Below are 21,661 nucleotides of genomic sequence, written 5' to 3' on the forward strand. Positions count from 1 at the left end.
TGTATTCAAAAAGACAATACTGCTCACCTGGCTAATCACTTTTCCAACTCTTTAGTCCCTTTCCTGGGCTATCCTTAAGCCAAAACACATAAAAGCCAAACTGATTCAATTGTAAAGGAAACAACAGTGTGTTTTATTTTAAGAAGTGTAATAGTTACTTGGCACAATTTTTAGTTTCTTGTGTTTGTTTTTTTTAAAAAAAACAACTTTCCAACTATAACAAGTTGTTTCTTAACAATGTATCTACGATAGGCATTCTCTTTTGGAAACCCACACTACTACAGTATGCTGGTAAAGTATGTGTCAACCTCCCTCCAGCCCTCTTGATAGTAAACTTTCTCCTGACTGAAAACTCTCAGACTCCTTTTTCCTTCCCTTAAACCCACCTGTGAATCATGATTGGCTCAGCTCAGGCTAATCGGCTTCTCCTTGCTGACACTGAATGAGGCTGCCCATCACTCCCATTTCTGATCACCTCTGTAATTATCACTAATGGAATGGTGGGAAATGGATTCTAGTAAGAATGCTTTTTGTCTGAGTTCACTTCTTTGTAGTTTATTTTTTGCTAGGTTATGTTTTACATGATACTGGACTACTGTGAGGGACGTGGTGGCGCTGTGGGCTAAACCGCAGAAGCCTGTGCTGCAGGGTCAGAAGACCAGCAGGCGTAAGATCGAATCCACGGGACGGAGTGAGCGCCTGTCGCTTGTCCCAGCTCCCGCCAACCTAGCGGTTCGAAAGCATGCAAATGTGAGTAGATAAATAGGGACCACCTCGGTGGGAAGGTAACGGCGTTCCGTGTCTAAGTCGCACTGGCCACGTGACCACGGAAGATTGTCTTCAGACAAAACGCTGGCTCTATGGCTTGGAAACGGGGATGAGCACCGCCCCTAGAGTCGAACACGACTGGACAAAAAATTGTCAAGGGGAACCTTTACCTTTACCTTTACCTGGACTACTGTGTCCGGATAAAGTATTATCATTGCTTTCAAAGATTTTACTGGAGAAGAAAGCAGTCACTTAAGTGCTATTATCACAGATTCAGAGATTTAGTGCTGTGGATACCAGTTGTGGCCATAATATGCATATCACTAGCCCAGCTATTTGCCTCACTACTCATGCTAGTTTTCTACAGAAGCATTTCCATCATGGCCGTGGCTGAAGAACATCAGCTGAAAGCAAATCATAAATCCCAGTTCATAGAATATGATTTGGACAATTTATTATTTTTATTAGAATCTGAATAGAGGTGAAATTCCAAGAAGAGAAAATGACTATAAAAAGATTTTATAGAAAGTTCATTTACATACTAGATTATTTTTATTTTTAAAAATTCAGAGAAATAAAAAATAACTTATAAGGTAGGTATGAAAATTTTTAAATTTTTATTATACTCCTGAATAAACATGAACAATTTTATTATAAAAACACATGGCAGAATCCAGAGGACACAGCTTGCAAACAGTTCCACACAAACCTTACTGAAATAAGAAGGGTGTGCAGCAGCCATGCCTGGTGGAAGGCACCTGTGGCATACAGCCTGTTTAATACTGTAGGATTACAGTAGTACATTGAACAAGGAAGTCAATAGCTGAACTAAATATATGGCAACTTGCTGGTATAATTTGTGAGGCGGAATACAGATCTCAAAAGGGGAAAGTGCTCTGTGTACCTTTAAATCTCCAATTTCTACAGTCCCAATGTGTAAATACATATTTGTGTATAAAATGCTACCGTGCATGCTATGCTTAATTGTGTTTTTTTCACATGCAGAAAACAGCTGGCAATGGTGATGCAGCATAGGTTGAAGTTCTTATGGCTAGTATATCAATCTATTACTCGACATCAATTTCCATGTTACCCACCTCCCATCCCAGTGCTGGTTTCAATGTTTTTCCAAATGCCCAAATTAAATAAAGCTCCATGAACGCAAAAGATTGTATGAGCAAGGAGAGGGTTTGGACTCTAGTTCACTGGTTCTTAACCTTGGGTTACTCAGGAGTTTTGGACTGCAACTCCCAGAAGCCTTCACCACCAACTGTGCTGGCTGGGGTTTCTGGGAGTTGCAGTTCAAAAACATCTGAGTAACAAAGGTTAAGAACCACTGCTCTAGTTGATCTTCAGAACACAGTCATAATCAGTGTTCAGCCTGCCGATTAAGTGAAATCTTGACAATGGAAGTGAGATTCACAATCGCTGCTGACCCAGCAGCAAGGAAGAACATCCAAAACTGATTGAGAAAAAATGGAAATGCAGAAAAATGTACTATGAAGTAAATTAGTAATCCCTTGGTCTCTTTTCTTGACTTTCAGCTGATCTGAAGGAGCCAGCAAGAGTATAATTGCATATATTTCACTCAAATTGTGATATTTCCAGCAGAACACTTGATGAGGAAAATCAAAGGATTTGATACAATGAGGCACTTGTGATGACTGCTTTAATTGTAAATATACCTCTGATGTTCATGCTATGTAAAACAATGCTTCATATTATTAGTATTACAGTTGGTCTGAATATGTTTTCAGAATCTTTCCTCATTTCTGTTCCACAACCATCTAAATCAAAGAAATTACAAACAGTCTCAAGGCTACAAAGTAGCTGACAACATCCCTATCCACTATTACTGTGAAGGAACCAGACAACCATATTTATTGTGGAGTCTCAACATCTTCTCTTATTCAGTCTGAATATTATCTGATGTGTACCATTTTAATATATACAAGGAGCTGTCCTATCACCATAATGTTTGATAAAGCTACATGAGAAAGAAACCACATGGACTTCAACATTTTTATATGCTTCTATTTTCTTGCAACTCGCATATTCAGTTATGCACTGTTAGTATTATTGGTTCTGTCATGCCCCACATTGGTGTCTGCAGAAGAGTAACAGAACCCTCAACACCCAGTTAAACTAACAACTGTCCAATCCTAAGATCCAGGAAGAAGTGGCCCTGAGAAGTAATAGCTGAGGGAACGTCTCATCTAGAAGAAAGGAGCTGTGAATCTAAAACAGAACTATTCCTAAACTCCTAACAATGTGAGGATGTTGGCAACTGTAAGAGGCAGACAAGAATTTTCATGCCTAGAAAAAGTGCTCAGATGCAGCAGAGGACACCTCATGAGTAAAAGACTCATGTGTTGCGGTCTCATTATGAAGGGCTTTCTTGTGGAAACTTCTAATACACCCACCTTGGGTGGGGCTCAGGCAGCTCCCGCTTAAAAGCGTCAGTCTGATGCTTTGACCCTGTACCACCCTGAATTTACCAATTGATAGCACCATCGCAATGATAGGATTTATACATCTGACTGTTTGCATTGCTGCCTACCACCCTCGACCTACTCTCTATTTTAGCCTTGGACCAAACAGGACAGATTCAGTGTAGAGACATGCTGATTTTTGTTTTTTGGACTACAACTCCCAAGATTCCACAGGAAGCATAGCGAGTGCTAATTCAGACTTTGTGCTCAGTTTGTTTAGTTTCAACAGGGATGTTGCAACATTGTTCTAACTATACTTCGTCTGTTTCTTTTAATCACTCAGCACAAACTTTGTGACATAAATGAATGAGGAAAGACCTACATATTTAGAACTGTTTCTGTTGAATATTCAGATACAATATCCAAGGGCTGTATAACTAGCAAATCTCTCCAAAAAGAACATTGTTTATCTTCAAAGCCCTCTTGCTCTATGATAATAGCTAATAATTATTATGCAGAACACAATAAGGTACAAAACACCAAAAACCCTTCGTAACAACTTGGAATAAGTTCAGAGGAGGGCGACAAGGATGATGAGGGAGCTGGAAACCAAGCCTTACGAGGAAAGGCTGAAAGAACTGGGCATATTTAACCTTGAGAAAAGAAGACTGAGGGGTGATATGATAGCTCTTTTCAAATATTTGAAAGGCTGTCATATAGAGGAGGGGTAAGATCTGTTCTTGATCATCCCAGAGTGCAGGACACACAACAATGGGCTCAAGTTAAAGGAAGCCAGATTTTGGTTGAGTATCAGGAAAAACTTCCGAACTGTTAGAGCAATACAATAGTAGAACCAATTACCTCAGGTGTTGGTGGGTGCTCCAACACTGGAGGCATTCAAGAAAAACTTGGATAATCACCTGGCAGATATGCTTTGACTGTATTCCTGCATTGAGCAGGGGGTTGGACTTGATGGCTTTATAGGCCCCTTCCAACCTCACTTTTCTATGATTCTATAAAGATAACAGTACTTTACAGATGGCTATTTGGTCACATTATCAAATTATCAAATAAGGACGTGACAATTCTCAAAACATAAGTGCATAAAAAAATCAAGGTTTCCCTTTATGATTTTCAAAATTTATTCTGGATTTTTTTTTTTAAAAAAAAATCAGCTTAAAAACCATCCAGACAAATTGGATTTCAAGACAAACCCATAAATAGTGTTTTTGTTTTTGGAAACAGAAAATGGTATGAAAATCGTTTATTATAAAGAGAAGGTAGACTGTTTTTAAAGCCAAAAATTTTAAACACTACCTTTTACAGCAGGGGTCTCCAAATTACAGCCCATGAGCCACATACAGCCCATCTTGCCTTTTTATCTGGCCTGGTAGGCAGGTGTGTTTGTGTGAATCCATGCATATGTGTATCCATCTTGCTTTGGCCCTCGAAAATCTGGAACATATATGTTGTGGTCCTCACTCTGAAAAGTTTGGAGACCTCTGTTTTACAGCAAAGTACAAGACAGTCTGTACAATGATGGAAAACAGTATATATATAAAAAGCAGTTCCTGAAGTTCTGCAGTAGCAAAACATCCATTCATTCTAAGGCCTGTATGGCTTTCCTTCACAAGTCCTATCAAACAAATAGTGTATGCTTGAAAAATGCTCTCTGAGTACTCAGTAGAGCTTAATGATATGACCAGAGTCAGAACATTTATACAGAAACTGAAATCTGCTTTGCACTTTAAACCATCTGATGAAGCAAGTAATACATATAACTTATACAAACTATTATCACATACTTTACCCTCATTTTTACTATATAACCATTATAATATTACCTTCTTTGCTTAAATTCTTCATATGAAGAACTTGCTCAACTTCCACATCTCTCCAATGTATCTCCCAGCAAATTAAGATATGTCACCCTCTCTATCCAACATGCACTAGGCAAATGTCCAGAAACATCCCTTTCCACCATCCTAATAAACCTAACCCATTCTCATCTAAACATACAGCTTCCCCCTTTAAAATGAGTTCTTTCACCATTAAATAAAAACAGAGAAAGAAAAAGAGATCCTAACATTTTTGCGTAGGCTGTGGCAGATACTGAAGCAACGATGGCAAGTGTCGCACAGCGCTGGGACATTCACAGTCTGCCAGCAGGAGGGAAGGACGCTTCATATACCCCTTTCTGTACTCATCATTTCTTCCGTATAAATGTACCCAGAGCTTATTTTTCCCTAAAGTTTGGATTCTGTTTTCTGAGGCTGGCTATAAGGGAAAACATGACAGAAATGGGAGGCACACATGCAAATGAGAACTGCTGGGTGGCAGGAAAGTTGCCAAACACCCCCCCCCTCCATGTGCCAGGATCCTATTCCACTCTCATTACTACTACAAACAGGAACCCCATGATTCCCTTGTACATAGTTCTGCTCTTATGGCGTATATCATTTCCTAGGAAGGATTCTGCATTAAAGTAATGTGACTGGCTGGGTAACTATTTTCTTTCTCACTTCCCCTTCCATCCCATAAGAATGAAAACAGCATAAGAAAAATGTTTTTTTCAATTTGCAGCTCCTTTGCTTTAAGTCTTCCAAAGTTTGTTCAGAAATGAGCAAATGGGATTTTGTTGGCTTGAAATTCATCCGTTCTTAGTTCTGCAAACTGAGGTCAAAATGTTTCAAATGATGAAATTATATCATTGAAGTACAGATAACTCTCCTTGTACAGCCATGCAGAGGCAATATCCTCTTGAGGAACAGTTACATGCAGAGTGTGTGGTTACTCTCTCACAGTATCCTTCATTACAACCTCCTTCTTGCTGAGTTCATGCACAGCAGTGAGTCAGAGGCTTTCAGTTCTTCTTCTGGGAACCAATCATGACCTTTGACACAAAATTTACAATGGCACTGGCAGGCTGCTCTGGATCATGCTCTGCAAACAGATGGCATACATTATCTGTGGCACTGCCTTGCTTCCTTGCAACAAACCCAAACACCCTGCAGAAAGCAAAAAGAGAGGATATATGCATCAGAGAATTCAGAAGTATCATACTGTAGTAAAAAAGAAAAAGTTAGCAGCTGGTTTCATACTGCATTCTAGATTCTTTCGTTTTTCCCTCGAGGCCTTATCAAAGGTTCCTCAACAGGAAAACCAATGAGAAACAATTTTTTGGAAAGGCTATTTGCCCAAACCTTTGCAGTGTATGATTACTAGCTGGTGCACTATATTCTTTATTTTGCTTTATTTAGACTTATACCCCGCCCCTCTAGACAAAGTCTACTCGCATGTATGCCCAATCTTTTTCTCAAAGTATTGGGTCTGCTCTTAATTAATTCATACAAAGCAATACTGAGGCAGCACATTGCAAGGTAGATTACGATACATACACTGTAAATGGAATTTGCACTCTAAAACATTATGTTCTTTGTTTTTCACACAAGCAGGACAGAATGTCATGTTTTAGAGTTCATTCTATACAGAATAAAGACATCAATTATGCTGAAAGAATATTATTTACTGATCGCAAATGATCTGCAAAACAAACAAAAACAGACAAACTAATGTAAAAAGAATTGCCTGTACACAGAATTTTAAAAAATCACTGGCATAAATGGAAGCTTTTTAATTTTTGGTAGTCTCCCTGTAGGCTGGTAGAATCCAGAACATTATCCTACCATCTCACCTGCAGAAACTGAGCTGTGGCTTGCTTGTAGCCATCATTTGTTTTCCCCATGATGAGCCAAACTGATATATTACCGGTTCATTACCGGGAAATGTATATGATTGCTGGCAAAAGGCTGAATATCAGCAATTTTGCCAATCTTTTCAAATTAAAAAATTAACAAAAGAAAGAAATCCCACCCCTTGTAGCTTAGCTGAAGCAGGAGTAATAACCTGAAGAGATCACAGTAACAGAGAGAGGGCCCACATCAGAGCACTTTGCTAGGACCCTCCCCCACAAATCAGACTGGAGATCGCCCACAGCCATTTCTACTACTGCAATAGATCACAAATGTTTTAGCAGAGAAATAAGCTGGAGCCTTTCCATGCACATGCCTATTTGTGCTGGTATATTTTCACACTATTATGTACTCAGGAAGGATTGTAGAAAGGAATGTGCTAGAGAAAATAAGCCTGCATTCACTCACAACATTATGTGATCTGGCCTGCTCTTTGTGAGAATAACAGAAGAAGCTTACCTAACATTCACTCATTCTCTTTCTATCAGAGACATTCCCAATACCATGTACTTCTCAACACCTTCCAAATTTATCTCAATACGTCTTCACACCCTGTAACACTCACTAAAAGTTATTCTAATGTTACCTCAAACACATATCTTCAGTTGCTCGACTTTTCACCACCTACATTAGCATGAGGCAGCACAGACCAAAGATCTTTCTTATTTCCATCACATCTCACATGCACACAGAAATTCACTCCTCAGCAGCCAGGGTGACCCACTCAAAAATCTCCCATTGCAACATCAGTGCATTAAGAATAAAAATCGATGTGCTGTGTTTTTAAAAACTCTATCGCTGAAATCCCATTCATTTTATCACTAAGATTCCAGTTCCTCATCATTTTTGACAGGATTTTATTTCCCTGTGGGTCACAAGTGGTTGGAATAATGCTATGGACACAGGACACATTCAGGTCTCCCAGCTTTTTGTTAAAGATTCAAAACGGATATGAAACAACCACTTCAAGCTGTTTAGGTGCTATTGAAATCCACTGTTCAGATGATAATAATAGATATGTCCAGAGATTAAAATGTTGATCTTTGTATCTGGTACAAAGGGTGACTGTAGAGATAATGGACAGCTCAAATGGAGACTTAGCTGTTATTAGGGACCTGAGAACCAATACAACTTGATTAAAAAAAATGCTGCACAACTGAAAAACAGTTAAAATAGGGAAGGTTAGAACAGAGCTTCTACTTAGACCCTGGCTACACCAGAGAAAACAAGAAACAAAAAGAAAGCAAAAGTCTCAATAAAACTTAAATCCCCCTTCCCCCACCCCAAATGTTTAAATGGTTATTAAAATAACTGTTGCTGATGCAAGGCCTCTGACAGTGCCTTCCCAATGCTCTAGATCAGGGGTCCCCAACCGTTTCAGAACTGCAGACCGCTTGTGGGGCGGGGGCATCCCTGCGCTCGTGGGTGTGTGTGGCACGTTCGTGGGTGTACGTGGTGTGCTCATGGGTGAGTGGGGCATGCATGCGCACCATACGCACCCACGAGTGGACCGCACCCACCCTCGAGCACACCACACCCACCCACAAACGTGCCTGCTCACTCACACATGTGAGAGTGCCATGGCCACCATGCGTGTGTGTGTGGGGGGGCAGGAGATATGTATCTGCAGCCCCGTCCTGCAAAGCCCATGGACTGGCACTGGGCCACGGACCGGGGATTGGGGACCCCTGCTCTAGATTTCTGCTGGACTGAAAACGAGCAACTCATACCTTTCTGTTTAGCCAGCATTTTAATTAAATTGTATTTTTAAGCTGGCCATATGAGCAGCAGGGTTTATTAATATTTATGTTTTAATGACTGTTTTTAATGTAGGACATTATTATAATATTGCCTATTTTAAATGGTTTTAATGCTTTTAAAGTTTTAATATTGTTGTATGCCGCTCAGAGACCACTGGTAATGGTGTGGCTGTAAAATCTTGTTAGTAAATAAAATAAATAATAAATACAGCGGACTATACCACTTCAGACTAGGAGCCACATTTTAAATGTACACATTTCTCTACAAATGGAAAAGCACAAGTGAAGAAAATCTCAAGTCTTCCTTTCTGATATGCCAGTTGTTTTTATTGCAGAGAATTTTTGTGATATACTGGACATCTTTAAAAATAACAACTCACCTGCAGTCGGAAATGGCACAGTCCAGGAATTCCACTGCTTCCATCTTATATCTCATTCCTAAATATGAAGGACTAGATTCCAAGAGTACCCTAATTGCAAATTCTATTGACCTTATTTTGAACAACTCTTTTTCAACACAGTGTCAACCAAGACCGGCATTTTTCATATCCTGCTCACCCAAAATCTATATAAAGCACAAACTGAAATAACGGCAGTAGTTACGAGAAAATTGGGCTGCGACCAGCTGATATAAGATATTCCCTATATATTCTAAGAATCAATAGCTACTTACTTTGCAGCAGGACCATCTTTTATCCACCTTGTATAAATAAAAAGTAGGGGAAGGAAAAAAGAAAGAATAATAGTTTTATTGTGGGTTTTGTTTTGTGGTAGTCACAAACAGTGTGAAAACAATGAATAAGGAAAAGTATTCATCGTCCTTACTTCCTGTCCTGTGGATCCAGAGCACAGAAAATAACTGTATTGACTGGATAGTGCCTTCTGAAAAAGAGCCTGAGAAGAAAGGCAATAAATAAATAAATAAAAGGTCGAGACATTTATGATTCAGTTTTTTACAGTGCTATGTCTGCACATACTATGTATGACTATGAGTTGTTTTATGGAGGAAAGGCTGGAAGTACTGACAATCTCCAAGTGTTCTCTGTCCATTCTTAAAAGGAGGACAGGGTGCTACTTAACCAGCTACTTTCTTTACCAGTCCTGCCCCCCCCAAAGCCTATAGCTGACTTCTTTTGACCTTCATTTGGACTGAATAAAATCCTCGGCCTGGCCTGGGGCTCATGGCATTCACACCTGAAAGGCCACCTAGTGGAATATGGAAGGCTGAGACAGCTTTCAATGGGCCTCTCTTCTGCAAGCAATACTGCAAGAAATGTGCATGGTAATCCACTGATGTTAGCACAAATTGTCTTATTCCCCCAGAGGAGTTCAACAATGTATCTTCCCCCACTCCTCTCTAGGATGTGTTGGGAGGGATGCGGGAAACTATAGGAAATCTCAAAGAAGAAGAGATTGCTGACTGCAGAGAGCTCGTCTTAAACTCCGTAACAACAGAAGTAGGAAGATGCCCTTTACTTAGAGAGGATAATTTGGATTATACTCCGCTTGGCTTTTAGCGAACTGTCCTCCAAAAGACACGGGAAAGTGAGGATTTAACAAACATCCCTAGTGTGTGTGCCGGCCTAAATATAGGGGGAGTAGTCTAACCTCTGGTGTAGTGCATGTGTAGAAAACCCCAGGTTTTCTTCCACCTACATTTAATGGGTTGAGAAAGGCACCTGCTTTGCGCCAGTCAGCACACAGCTACATGGACAAGTGACCAGGCAGTATCAGGAAGCTTTATGTGAAAGGTTTAGGCACCAGCATCACCACGACCAACAGGGCCATTTAAAATGTATTCCTTCCATAGGAAAGTGGCAGTTGCCGCCCACTATAAGTGGGATTGAACATACACATCTGTATGCAGACACACATATCCCCTTATCTCCCCTTCTGGTCAGCCACTTTCCCCTTCAGCTATCTGATGGATGGGGCACTGTCTATGCTATAGGTCGGGGGTTGAACCACAAAGCTCAAACTTCCTTCAAATGCAAGAACTAGAGACTCCATTCAAAAATGGTATTCAACCTGCAAACAACTTGCTTGCAGTTCTCTGTCAAGGGAAATTTGCCATGAGCTCCTGATCTGCCATTGAGCAACACATGAAATAATCTCTGAGAGGTAGAAATGTACTGGTTTTGATATAGTAGTAGTATAAGAAAAATAACCTTGGTTCTGCACTCACTTTCGCTGATTGTCTGTCAATGTGATGCCCTGTGCGGAGACTTTAAAATGGACCACAGTAGAGATGGGAGGAGGATCCTGAGACAGCGTTAAACTCAGGGCTTTCTGTACTGCCTGGTAACCTGTGAGCGACTCCATTTCAACAGAATTCAGGTACCACACATTGCATGCTGTTCACAAAAGTAGAAAAAGAAAAAGATTTGAATGATGAGGAGACTCTGAAAAGAAGATTTTACTTTGGTTCCAAATGCAAACTTCCCTATCCACACTTCTGACAAAATACTAAGCTGCTAGTGGGTCTGAAAAATAACATCACCTGGGGAAAAATATTTTGTTCTAAAAATACAGTATAACAAAGGGATGTAAAAAATTGATGATCTCAATAGCATGCGAACCCCAACAAGATGTACTCTTCAGACCACTGTTCTACTAAGAACAGTGACAAGATGGCCTGGACAAGCATACTTCTCTCCTTACATACGTATAGGATCTGGGATGGACAATTTCTAGAGGCACATAACCAAACATGCCCATACCCGGACTTTACAGCATTGCACCTGCTCCTGCAAACCCGCCACCCGTATCCCTTACACTTATCTCAAACACATTGGGAGTGACAAAAAGTTATTTACATAGTGGATGCAGTTCTCCTGACTCTGGAAACCTGAATTCATTTAAACTAACAAGGTGTGCCCACACCTTCAGTTCCTCTATCTTGTTGGGTAGTCCCTGCTCACTGCTTCCTTTATTACATTTCCATTAAGTTGAACGCTTAATGCCCAACCAGGTGTTGGACAGTTCTGTCTTCTCTGTCTCCCATTATTAGGTCTCTATCCTTTCTATGCAGTGAATCTATCACTTCCTTGCTCTTCCTTTTGATTTGAGCATAGTTGAAAACTCCTTTATTTTTTTATCTCCCTTGCAAATCTGAGCTCATTCTGAGTGTCAGTAATACTGACCTTATAAGCACTAAATACTCAACTTTACTATTCCATGGCAATTTGCTTCTCTTTCCATCTTTTACAGATGCCCTCTTTTAAAACTCAGATCATCTGAAAGCTATTTATACAGCCATCTTGGCTATCTATCTATCTATCTATCTATCTATCTATCTATCTATCTATCTATCTATCTATCTATCTATCTATCTATCTATCTATCTATCTATCTATCTATCTATCTATCTATCTAATCTAATCTAATCTAATCTAATCTAATCTAACCTAACCTAATCTAATCTAATCTAATCTATCTCTCACAGAAACGCAACACTCCCCCCACCAAGAACTGTGACTTTGATTTCTGTATCTCACTTTTAAGAAGATCCATTCTTAAGGGCCAGAGGGTGAGTTGCCCTATTTTAGGCTACCTTTCATCAGCATAAGTAATCTCAAAAGGCATATCCACTTCTCAAGTTTTCCACTAGTTTGACCTTCCTGATCTTCCTTGTTGATGAGGACCAGATCAAGGATAGCTTATCCCATTCACTTTTTCTATTTCCAGGAAGATGAAGTTGCTACCATGAAAGTTTCTTGGCCACCACTAGGCTGAGTTGAACTTTGAACAAGTTATCAGAGTAGCTGAAGTTTCCTATGCTCTGCATACCAATACAGAGACATAGGAAACTACAGATCATTCCATACAGCTGCTTCCTTACTGTCTTTTCCCATCTGCTGGTGGGTTCCTATAACACCACTCCAATTTTGGTGCATCATTACTACTATTCCAGTGTTGTGAATAAAGACTACTCACCCAGCTTTCCCCCTTCTCGTTTCAATGCTCTTAGCATATGGAAGATGGTGAGTTTGACTAGGAAAACCTCCAGTATCTGAAAGGGCTTTTCCATATGAATTGGAAAGCTGATTTATCCTGTGTTCCAGTTCATGTGAAGACGCCCACAGATAGCGGAGACTTTCCTGCTCAGATTCATTGCATTCCATCCATTCTAACAGAAATGATGATAGAGGGGGACAGGACTAGTCAGCACTTCTCCTGAAAGTATGGTGGCAATTGTCTAACGTACTAACCTAGAGAGAATTCTAATAATAATGTCTCCCTTTATGACAGTATTCAGTTTAAAAGTCCTCAGGGCTTAGTCTGAAGGACTTCAGACAAACATGTTTTCCCCAACCCTTGCAAGATTAAGTCATCTCTTGCCATGAATTCTTCTTCATGGAAGTGCTGATCACGGTACAACATGCTAAACTTTCCCTGATGATACCAGACCTCAAGCTGCTGTATCTGCTGTGTACTCTATCCATTTGATATTAAAACTTGGGTAGACAGAAAGGATTACTTGCATGGAATTTGCAACAAAAAACAACAACAACAAAACAAACTACTGACATTTTTTTACCTTAAAAATATTTCTCAATGTTATATCATCTACCATAAATGGATTCCATAAAAATCCTATTCTTAAATTCATTTTTTAAAATGTCATTTGAGAAACATGCTTCCATGATATAAAGTACAGTATTTTTAGGAAATCATTTAGAATTCTCTGCATTTCACTTCATGGACATCTTGTAACAACCACTGAATTCAGAACAGGACTGAATGATTTGCTTGTGCCACTTCCTTGGTTGCTCATGTGGTAGGATTCCAGTTTTAACATCAATGCATAAAAGAACTTAGCACTGACCTGCCCCTTGCTTCAGAAGCTCTGCAGCTGAATTTGCAGCAGTCTGTGGGGAGGCTTCTGAAATTTCCTCCAGGGGATCTGTAAACAGAAGCCGGCATTTACATTTTCAACTTAACTTCGTTTTGGAAGTCGCTCACATTTTGCATTTGTTGAGTGGTGCTTTGTTAGGATTTCAATAAGGAATTCAATGAACAATAAAGTCTTCAGTTGTCAATTAAAACAAATCAGGACATTCTAGGTCCATCGTTAAGGGGTTTTAAATCACAGTGATTTTTATAAGTTAAGGACATAAGATTTAGAATGCTTAACATTGGCTGTCATCACTGCAAATGATGCAAAAACCAGCTTCCTGTAAGAAATGTCTCAACTTCCTAACTTAATGGGTCAGCAGTCTATCTCTCTACTAATACATCAGGAAAGTTGTACCTTAAGGATGAGTTAGTGGTATTCATGATACAGCTGCAGTTAGACAGTATTGTGCCACACTGTTGTTTTATTCCACATGTGATGGACTGGTGGAGTATTGGTATCATTATAGCATTGCACCAATCGGTGCTATCTATACTGCTTCAAACATGGACAACGACAGGTTGCCCACCTGTAATTGTAGTTCTTCGAGTGGACCTCTGTGATTCACACCCTGGGTGATCTGCGCCTGCGTGGAGCCACATCAGAGAGGAACTTCTGCGGTAGCAAAAAACACATTAGAATAAGGCCCCTCCCCCCTTCGTATAAGTACCTTGCACCAAGGCTCCCCTTTCAGTTGTGTCAACCGCCGCTACATTAAGAAGAATGGTGTGACAGTGGGAAGGACAGGCGGAATGTGTGAATCACAGAGGTCCACTCGAAGAACTAAAATTACAGCTGGGTAACTGTCATTCTTCTTTGTGGCCTCTGTGAATCACACCCTGGGTGACTAAAAAGGCAGGGTGTCACAGCAAGGTAGAGGCTAGAATAGCACGTCCAAAGGCCGCATCAGACTTCTGCCAGAGATCAAGTCTATAATGCTGGATGAAAGTAGACAGCTGTGCTCAGGTGGCAGAGGCGGAGATGTCTGGAAGATATACACCACGAAGGAATGCCGTAGAGGTTGCCACTGCTCTGGTGGAGTGAGGGCGAATCCCCTTCAGGACTGGTTTGCATGCCAGCTGATACACTAGGTGAATGGTTGAAGCAACCCATCTAGATATAGTTTGAGACATCACCTGGCAACCTTTAGTAGGTGGTTGGTGACTTATGAAAAGTCGAGGTGAACGCCTGAAAGGTTGGGTCCATTGGACGTAAAAGGCAAGGTCTCGCATAAAGTCTAAAGTATGGAGGAGTCTTTTTTGAGTTGTGGATAGTGACAGGAAGAAGGAAGGAAGGATAAAAGGCTGAGAAAGATGGAATTGAAATACGACTTTGGGGAGGAAAGAAACATCCATGGATAGTTTGACTTTGTCTGGAAAAAAATTGTAAATAAGGATAGTAATGACGTAAGGCCGCTAAATCACTAGCTCGTCAAGCTAAGGTGATGGCGATGAGGAAAATTGTTTTAAAGATAAGTAGCCATAAATCGGTTGACACTAAAGGCTCAAAAGAAGCTTTAGTAAGTTGTTGCAGTACTAGTGTTAGTGACCATTGCAGGGAAGGTGGGAGGGTATCTGGGTAGATATGAGGTACACCTTTAAGAAAACGTTTCAACGTTGGATGCTTGAAGAAATCAGCTGCTGGAGAGTTAGGGGGCTGATAAGAAACTATGGTAGAGAGGTAAACTCTCAAGGAAGAGAGGGAAAGGCCGCTGGACTTGAGATGAAGCAAAAAACGTAGAACAGTAGCAAGTGATGGATTGATAGAAGGCAATGAAGCAGCTTTGGTGAAATATTTGAATCTGTTCAATTTATGCAGGTAAGCCTTTCTAGTGGAGTGCTTCTTTGATTGATGGAGGACCTTCATTAGCGAGGCAGAATCCTCCACGCTACCAGGTACAGAACAGGTAAGTCTCGGTGGAGTACTTGGGTGTTCTGCATGAGGAGGTGGGGCAGGTGAGGGAGGTGATGAATGTCTGATGAGAAATTGTGAAGGACTGGAAACCAGGGTTGACTCGGCCACCAAGGGGCTATAACAATGCCATCGGGTTTGTCTTGTTGTAGAAGAACCATGACCTTGTGGAGAAGCGGGAACAGCAGAAAAAGGTAAGTGAGGGTCTTGGGCCATTGGCTAATGAATGCATCTCCTTAGGAGTGCTTGCCAATGCCGGCTTGAGAGCAGTATTGTTTGCACTTCCAATTCACATGGGAGGTGAAGAGGTCGAGAGTTGGTTTGCCCCATTGTTGGTTTGCCCCAAGAAAAACTGATAGGTCTAACTCCCATTTGTGATCTTGAAAGTTGGTGCAGCTGAGTAGATCAGCCAAGTCGTTGTCGTGCCTGGCAATGTGTAAAGCCATGAGGCAGATATGACGTGCTAGGCACCACTCCCAGAGGTTGACTGCTAAATAGAGGAGACTTGGAGAGTGGGTGCCATCTTGTTTCAGAATATAGTACATCGCCATGGTGTTGTCAGTGGCAATTTATACCATCTTGCCAGTAAGGACATTTCTGAAAGCTTTGCAAGCTTTTATAACCACCAACAGCTCTAATTCGTTAATGTGCAGCAATTTCTCTCTGGAAGACCACTTGGCATGGATTTTGAGAGATTTGCAGTGAGCTCTCCAGCCTATGAGACTGGCGTCGGTGGTGACCTGTATTTGTGGTTGTGGTTGTTGGAATGGCTGCCCGACGGATAGATTGGGAGGAAAACACCACCACTGAATTTGGGAGGTGAGTTCTGGGGTGACCCTTAAAAGAGTGTGAGGAGGGTCTGTGTGAGCGGGTCAAATAGGGCGAGAAGCCATGAATGAAGAGACCTCATCTTGAGACGTATGTGGTGCACTACTGAAGTCATAGACGTCATGGTGCCTAGTACATGTTGCACAGTCAAGATGGGTACCATAGCACGAGGGGTGAAAACTTGAAGTAATGCAATGAGATTTTCTCTCTCTGGAGGAAGAAAAGTGCGAGCTTGTGTGGAATCTATGCATATGCCTATATAATGAATAATCTTTGCAGGTTTCAAATTAGATTTTTGTTCGTTGACAGTGAGACCGAGATTGCGAAGGAGGGTAAGGGTGAAGTGAGTGTCCAGTTGGGCCTTGCGATGGGAATGAGTTACGAGTAGCCAGTCATCTATATACGGAAATATGAGAATTTTTTGCAGCCTGAAGTAAGCAGCTACCGGTGCCATGCACTTGTTGAATACTCTTGAAGCTGTTGCAAGGCCAAAAGGAAACCTTTTGAATTGGTAAGCTTATGATCCTAGCTGAAATTGAAGGAATTTTCTGTGTGAGGGATGTATGGAAATATGGAAGCATGCGTCTTTGAGATCTGTGACAGTGAACCAGTCGTTTTTGTTGAATAAAGGGAGAATTGATTTGAGAGTAACCATACGGAACTTTGTGGTAATGATGTATTTGTTTAACTGTCGTAAGTCTAAGATAGGGCGAAGACCTCCGTCCTTTTTGGGTACAGTGAAATAGCGAGAGTAAAAAAACCTTTGTTGTGTTGTGAGACAGGTTGTAAGGCGTCTTTGAGGAGTGAATTTTTTATTTCCTCTTGTAGGGTTGGAGATGGTGGAGTGATGACGTGTGTTGCTGGAGGAAGTTGGAAGAAATGGATGCGGTAGCTGTCGCAGATGATGGACAGTACCCAGGCATCTGTAGTGATGGATTCCCAGACAAGTAGGTGTTTCCAGAGGGCAGGATGGGTGGTTTGGTGTGCAATCTCGGTCATGGGAGCATCAAACATGATGTTTGGGCTTGCGGTCATTGTGCCTAGTAATGGGTTGTTGCCGGTGTTTATTTTTTTGATTTCTGAAATAGGTGTATAAGATGTTTGTTTTGAAGGATCACGTTGGAATTTTTGCTACGAATTGTACAGTCGTCTCCATTGATTTTGTTGGGGGCGTTGTTGGTAAGATGGATAAACTCCCCAACGTCTTGCTGCTGATCTTTTCTTTTGCATGCTTTCCAAAATATCATCAGTTTCAGCATTAAAGAGGCCTGCCCCATTGAATGGAAGGTCATCCTCAGCCAGGCCAGCTTTCCTTAGCCAAGAGAAACATCGTAAGGCTACTGAAGTGGCCATTGACTTTGCTCTGGCATCTACCGTGTGTCTAGCAGAAAGCCATCTGTTGTTTGGCAATGGGAAAACCTTGTTGAAAGATTAGGGCAATTACTTTTTTACTTTTCTGGTAAAGATTCGGCAAAGGTTGACATATTGACCCAAAGGAAACGTTGATATGCACCCATGGCTCCCTGTTAGTTGGCGACACACATGGTGAATGCTGCTGATGAATAAAGCCATCTTTCCATTGAGTCAATCCTTATACGGTCTTTATTTGGTGGTATGAGGGTTTGTTGATGTTGAGATTTGGATTGTGAGGCTTCAACAAAAATAGAGTTTGGAGCTGTTTTTTTCTGAAGAAATAGAGCTCCAGTATCATGGACTCAGTAGAGGTTATCGATTCGTTTAGACATGGTATGGGAAGAGACTAATTTTGTCCAGGATCGTTGAGCCGTGCTGAGTAGAAATGGAAGCATCAAGATGTGTATTGGAGTAGTTGTATCTTTAGAGATTGGGTCGTATAGATGACCGGCCAGTTCTGTTGAAGGACGATGGATTTGGAGACTGAGAGATTTGGCCATACAGATCATAAATTGGGTGTAAGTTTGGAAGTCTTCTGCCGGTGATGGTGGGTCGGCATCGACAAGGTCAGATTCCGGTGAGGTAAGTAATACTGACAGCATCTGAGGTCTGGATCTGTGATCGGAATAATTGGGATCACATTGGGAGTGGACGGATTATTGATTGACTTCGGTGTCGATAGGCTGAATGTTATAGTATTGATGTTTGTGGCTCAATGTTGATGGAGCCGACACGTCCATGGCCATTTGTCAGTGTTGAGGATTTTCGATGCCGAGAGATGTCATTCGAGTGCCCATGGATGTAATTTGATATGGTTGCATGTTGGTGTTGAACTCGGGGTCATAGTGAAGTCGAGTTCGATGGCTTGTTTCTATCGGGCTATGGAAATCATGCATCAATAAGAGGGACAGAACGAGTGTCTATTGACCAGGATGGATATTGAGGATCATTGATGGCAGAGGCTGTGTCTCGGTGATGTCAAAACAGAGGTTGTTTACGAGCTGATAAAGCAGAGGAGTATATAGACGCTGGAGATGCCGAGCAAGAGGAATGATTCCCCTCATCTGGATTAGCAGGAGAATATCAGCAGCCTGGGGCTGTAAAAGCCTTGCATGTAGAAGAAAACTGCTTGACCGTTCTGGATCTTTTAGGTGCTAGGTAGCAGGTTGGAGTCCATGTGGGTCATGGTGGTATGGCCATTTCAACACCGATGGCTGTCAAGATTGAGGCTCGCCATGAGAAGGTATGCTCGAGTTGGATAGAGCAACTGGCTGATTGGCGGTTTGTTCGGTTGAACACTGGTCAGGGCAAATGGCAACCCGATGAGAGTGCTGAATGCGGGTCTAAGCCACACGTGATGTCTCTGAAGCAGTCATGGCGGATGATCAGATGTTACCGAATAAGGTATGGTCTCTAGTTGTTGTTCAGAGTCAACCTTGTCAGGTGAAGCAACTACAGAAGGGTTGCTCGAAACAACAGAATGTTGAGGACTGGGAGGAGAAGATGTTAATCAATCGACTATCCCATTGCAGTGATTGGGAGCAGGGTTTATGAGAGGGATTCCGTTTTCATCAGAAGATGAACCAATAGAGATTGATTCAGCGGTTTGTTGAGGCTGCTAAGAGATGACTGCAGCTTTAGATTTATACTGTTAGGTCTTTTAGGCGGAGAAAGGTCCAGAACCAGCTTCGGTGGACATTTGACGTTTAGCGGAGGGCCACAATATCGAGGATTTCAGTATCAAGGATTTCGATTTATGGGTTTTTGAAGTTTTAGATGAAGTGGATGGAGCACTGGAGTCGGATGGTGTGGTCTATGGACGTTGTTTTGAGGCTTCAGAAAGAGCCTTCTCCATTGTTTTGGTTTATGAGGTGGTCTTACAAGGTGGTTGGGCCATTTTGGTTGGTTGACGGGAATGTTCCCGAAGACAGAGTTTTAATCTGGATAAGCGAGAATGGAGGACTTACAATGAAGTTCTTACAATGCTGGCAGGAGGACGTGTGGTGTGCTTCTCCCAAGCAAAAAAGACACTTGGTGTGGCTGTTGGAGAGTGGTATTTTGTCATTACAGACCACACAGTGTTTAAATGGGCCCAAAGGGGCCATGAATAGGAGAAAATAATTTGAGGAGAAAAAGTGATGATGGGTGTGTGTGCTGCGGCCAGAGGCCAAGCGAAACAGAAAGGAAAAAAATCATTGATGATAATGAATTTGATCTAAAAGTTTAAAGGAAAAAAGATTGATAACAGGAACGAATCAAGAATAAACTCTCTTTCTTTTTTACTCACAGAAGCAGAACTATGAGGCTCTCAATGCGGCAGTTGAAAGAAAACTAAAAGGGGAGCCTTGGCGCCAAGGTACTTATATGAGGGGAGAGGGGCCTTATTCTAATGTGTTTTTTGCTACCACAGAAGCTCTAGAACTTTCCAATGAGGATCCGCGCAGGCGCCATCATCTGCAGAATGGGTCCCCTCTAGAGGATGGCTTCCCTAATGTCCAGAATGGCATCCTCCAGCCTGGAGACTTCCAGTCCTAGCAGTTGAGGAGCTGCTTATCTGTGGATGGGATGATGCCTGAAGGTCCCTTGAAGTCTCACCGTGGTCCCTCTCTCCCCGTCTCTGCTTCTCCCAGTCTGCAACCAACACCTCAATGGAACAAACCCTTTCCTTGAATTCTTGGAGCTCCTTGCAACGAGGACACACCCTTCACTTTTGCCCAAGAGGCATATAGTCATACATATCCCAACCCACTGCTGTCTGTCTGACTGCATGGTGATATTTGATTAGAGCTTGCCAAACCTCTTCTCAAGGGAAGTGATAAGCAGTATCTGGGGCCCTGGCTTCCTCACCCAGCTGCTGAACTCGCACAGCTGCTAAACCCACTGTGTCTTCTTACCCCGCACTTTGTTGCAGTGCGGCACTTCGTTGCAGGAGCCACTCACACTTCAGCAAGGCCACTCACTAGGAGGCCTGGCTTTTACGCTCTTTCATAGCTCCTAGCTCAACTAATGTTAAGTCTGTAAGTACTCGCACAAACCATATGTCTAAAAAGATAACTATATGTTGTTTGAGCATACAGTTCTTAAAGCTCATCTTTATATCTGCATTCTAACTCCTATCAAGTACCACATCAGATGCCAAGTCAGTAACTGTTATAAGAAAGCAGTTTTGAAAGAAAGCCTTTATAAAAAGGGTGTTGGACATAGTAAATTTCTCTTTTAAGACAGTACCTCTGTCTGGGATGAGTAGCTTGCAGGGCAGTGCCAGAGGGGTAATGGAATGCTGATACACCAAAGCTGTCAAGCTCCCTGTGGTCAAAACAGGATAAACAAACAGGTTAGGCTTTCAACTGTACAAAAGACTTGCACACATTTGGTTTACAAAATCACAAAATCCTTATTCATCCCTTCTGTTTAGCCCTTGTATCTTCAGCTGAAAATGTTTCTGAAAATGTTCTTAATATCAATACATTCATCTCCTCACTTTGCACTTTCTAATCCTGAGACACTTGCATCTAAGAATGTGCCATGCTTAACTAGTCACATCACTGAGCAGAGCCTTGCCACATGGATGGGAACATACATCTTCACCTGTTTTCAACTCACTAGTTGTATCCAAATTGAGTTGCCAATTACTACAGTCTCACCTATGGATGCAGCAGAAGTAAAAAATAAAGCATTAGAATGGGAGAGTTAGATATTTAGAATGATATCATATATACAGTGCCCCAGTTTACATTGTACTTTGGTTTAACTATATAGTTTATTGTATGCAAGAGTGAGGAAAAACAATCGTGAGCAGCTGCAACACCTTATGCAGAAGATACAATAAGATACATAGAGAGACTGAAGGTAAACAAAGAAAACAGGACTGGCTTAGAAACCAGGTGAAACAACTAATAT

The 21,661-nt window shown here is 41.5% G+C and overlaps 1 protein-coding gene across 7 annotated transcripts in view; it reads right to left on the reverse strand.

Moving 5' to 3' along the window:
- Positions 1-1,362: 1,362 nt before the first annotated feature.
- The window catches only part of TNS3 (tensin 3), a 301,059-nt gene continuing 280,760 nt past the window's right edge, over positions 1,363-21,661 (reverse strand). For all 7 annotated transcript variants that reach the window (XM_078377581.1, XM_020811228.3, XM_020811227.3 and 4 more), the window contains 6 exons: positions 20,990-21,067; positions 13,541-13,618; positions 10,898-11,066; positions 9,538-9,606; positions 9,386-9,412; positions 1,363-6,208 (listed from right to left, as the gene is read on the reverse strand). In XM_078377581.1, coding sequence (XP_078233707.1) covers positions 6,064-6,208; positions 9,386-9,412; positions 9,538-9,606; positions 10,898-11,066; positions 13,541-13,618; positions 20,990-21,067 — 566 coding nt within the window. In that variant the 3' untranslated portion in view covers positions 1,363-6,063. The remainder of the gene's footprint in view (positions 6,209-9,385; positions 9,413-9,537; positions 9,607-10,897; positions 11,067-13,540; positions 13,619-20,989; positions 21,068-21,661) is intronic.

This window comes from Pogona vitticeps, chromosome 6 (genome assembly GCF_051106095.1).
Source record: "Pogona vitticeps strain Pit_001003342236 chromosome 6, PviZW2.1, whole genome shotgun sequence".
In the NCBI taxonomy this organism is placed as follows: domain Eukaryota; kingdom Metazoa; phylum Chordata; class Lepidosauria; order Squamata; family Agamidae; genus Pogona; species Pogona vitticeps.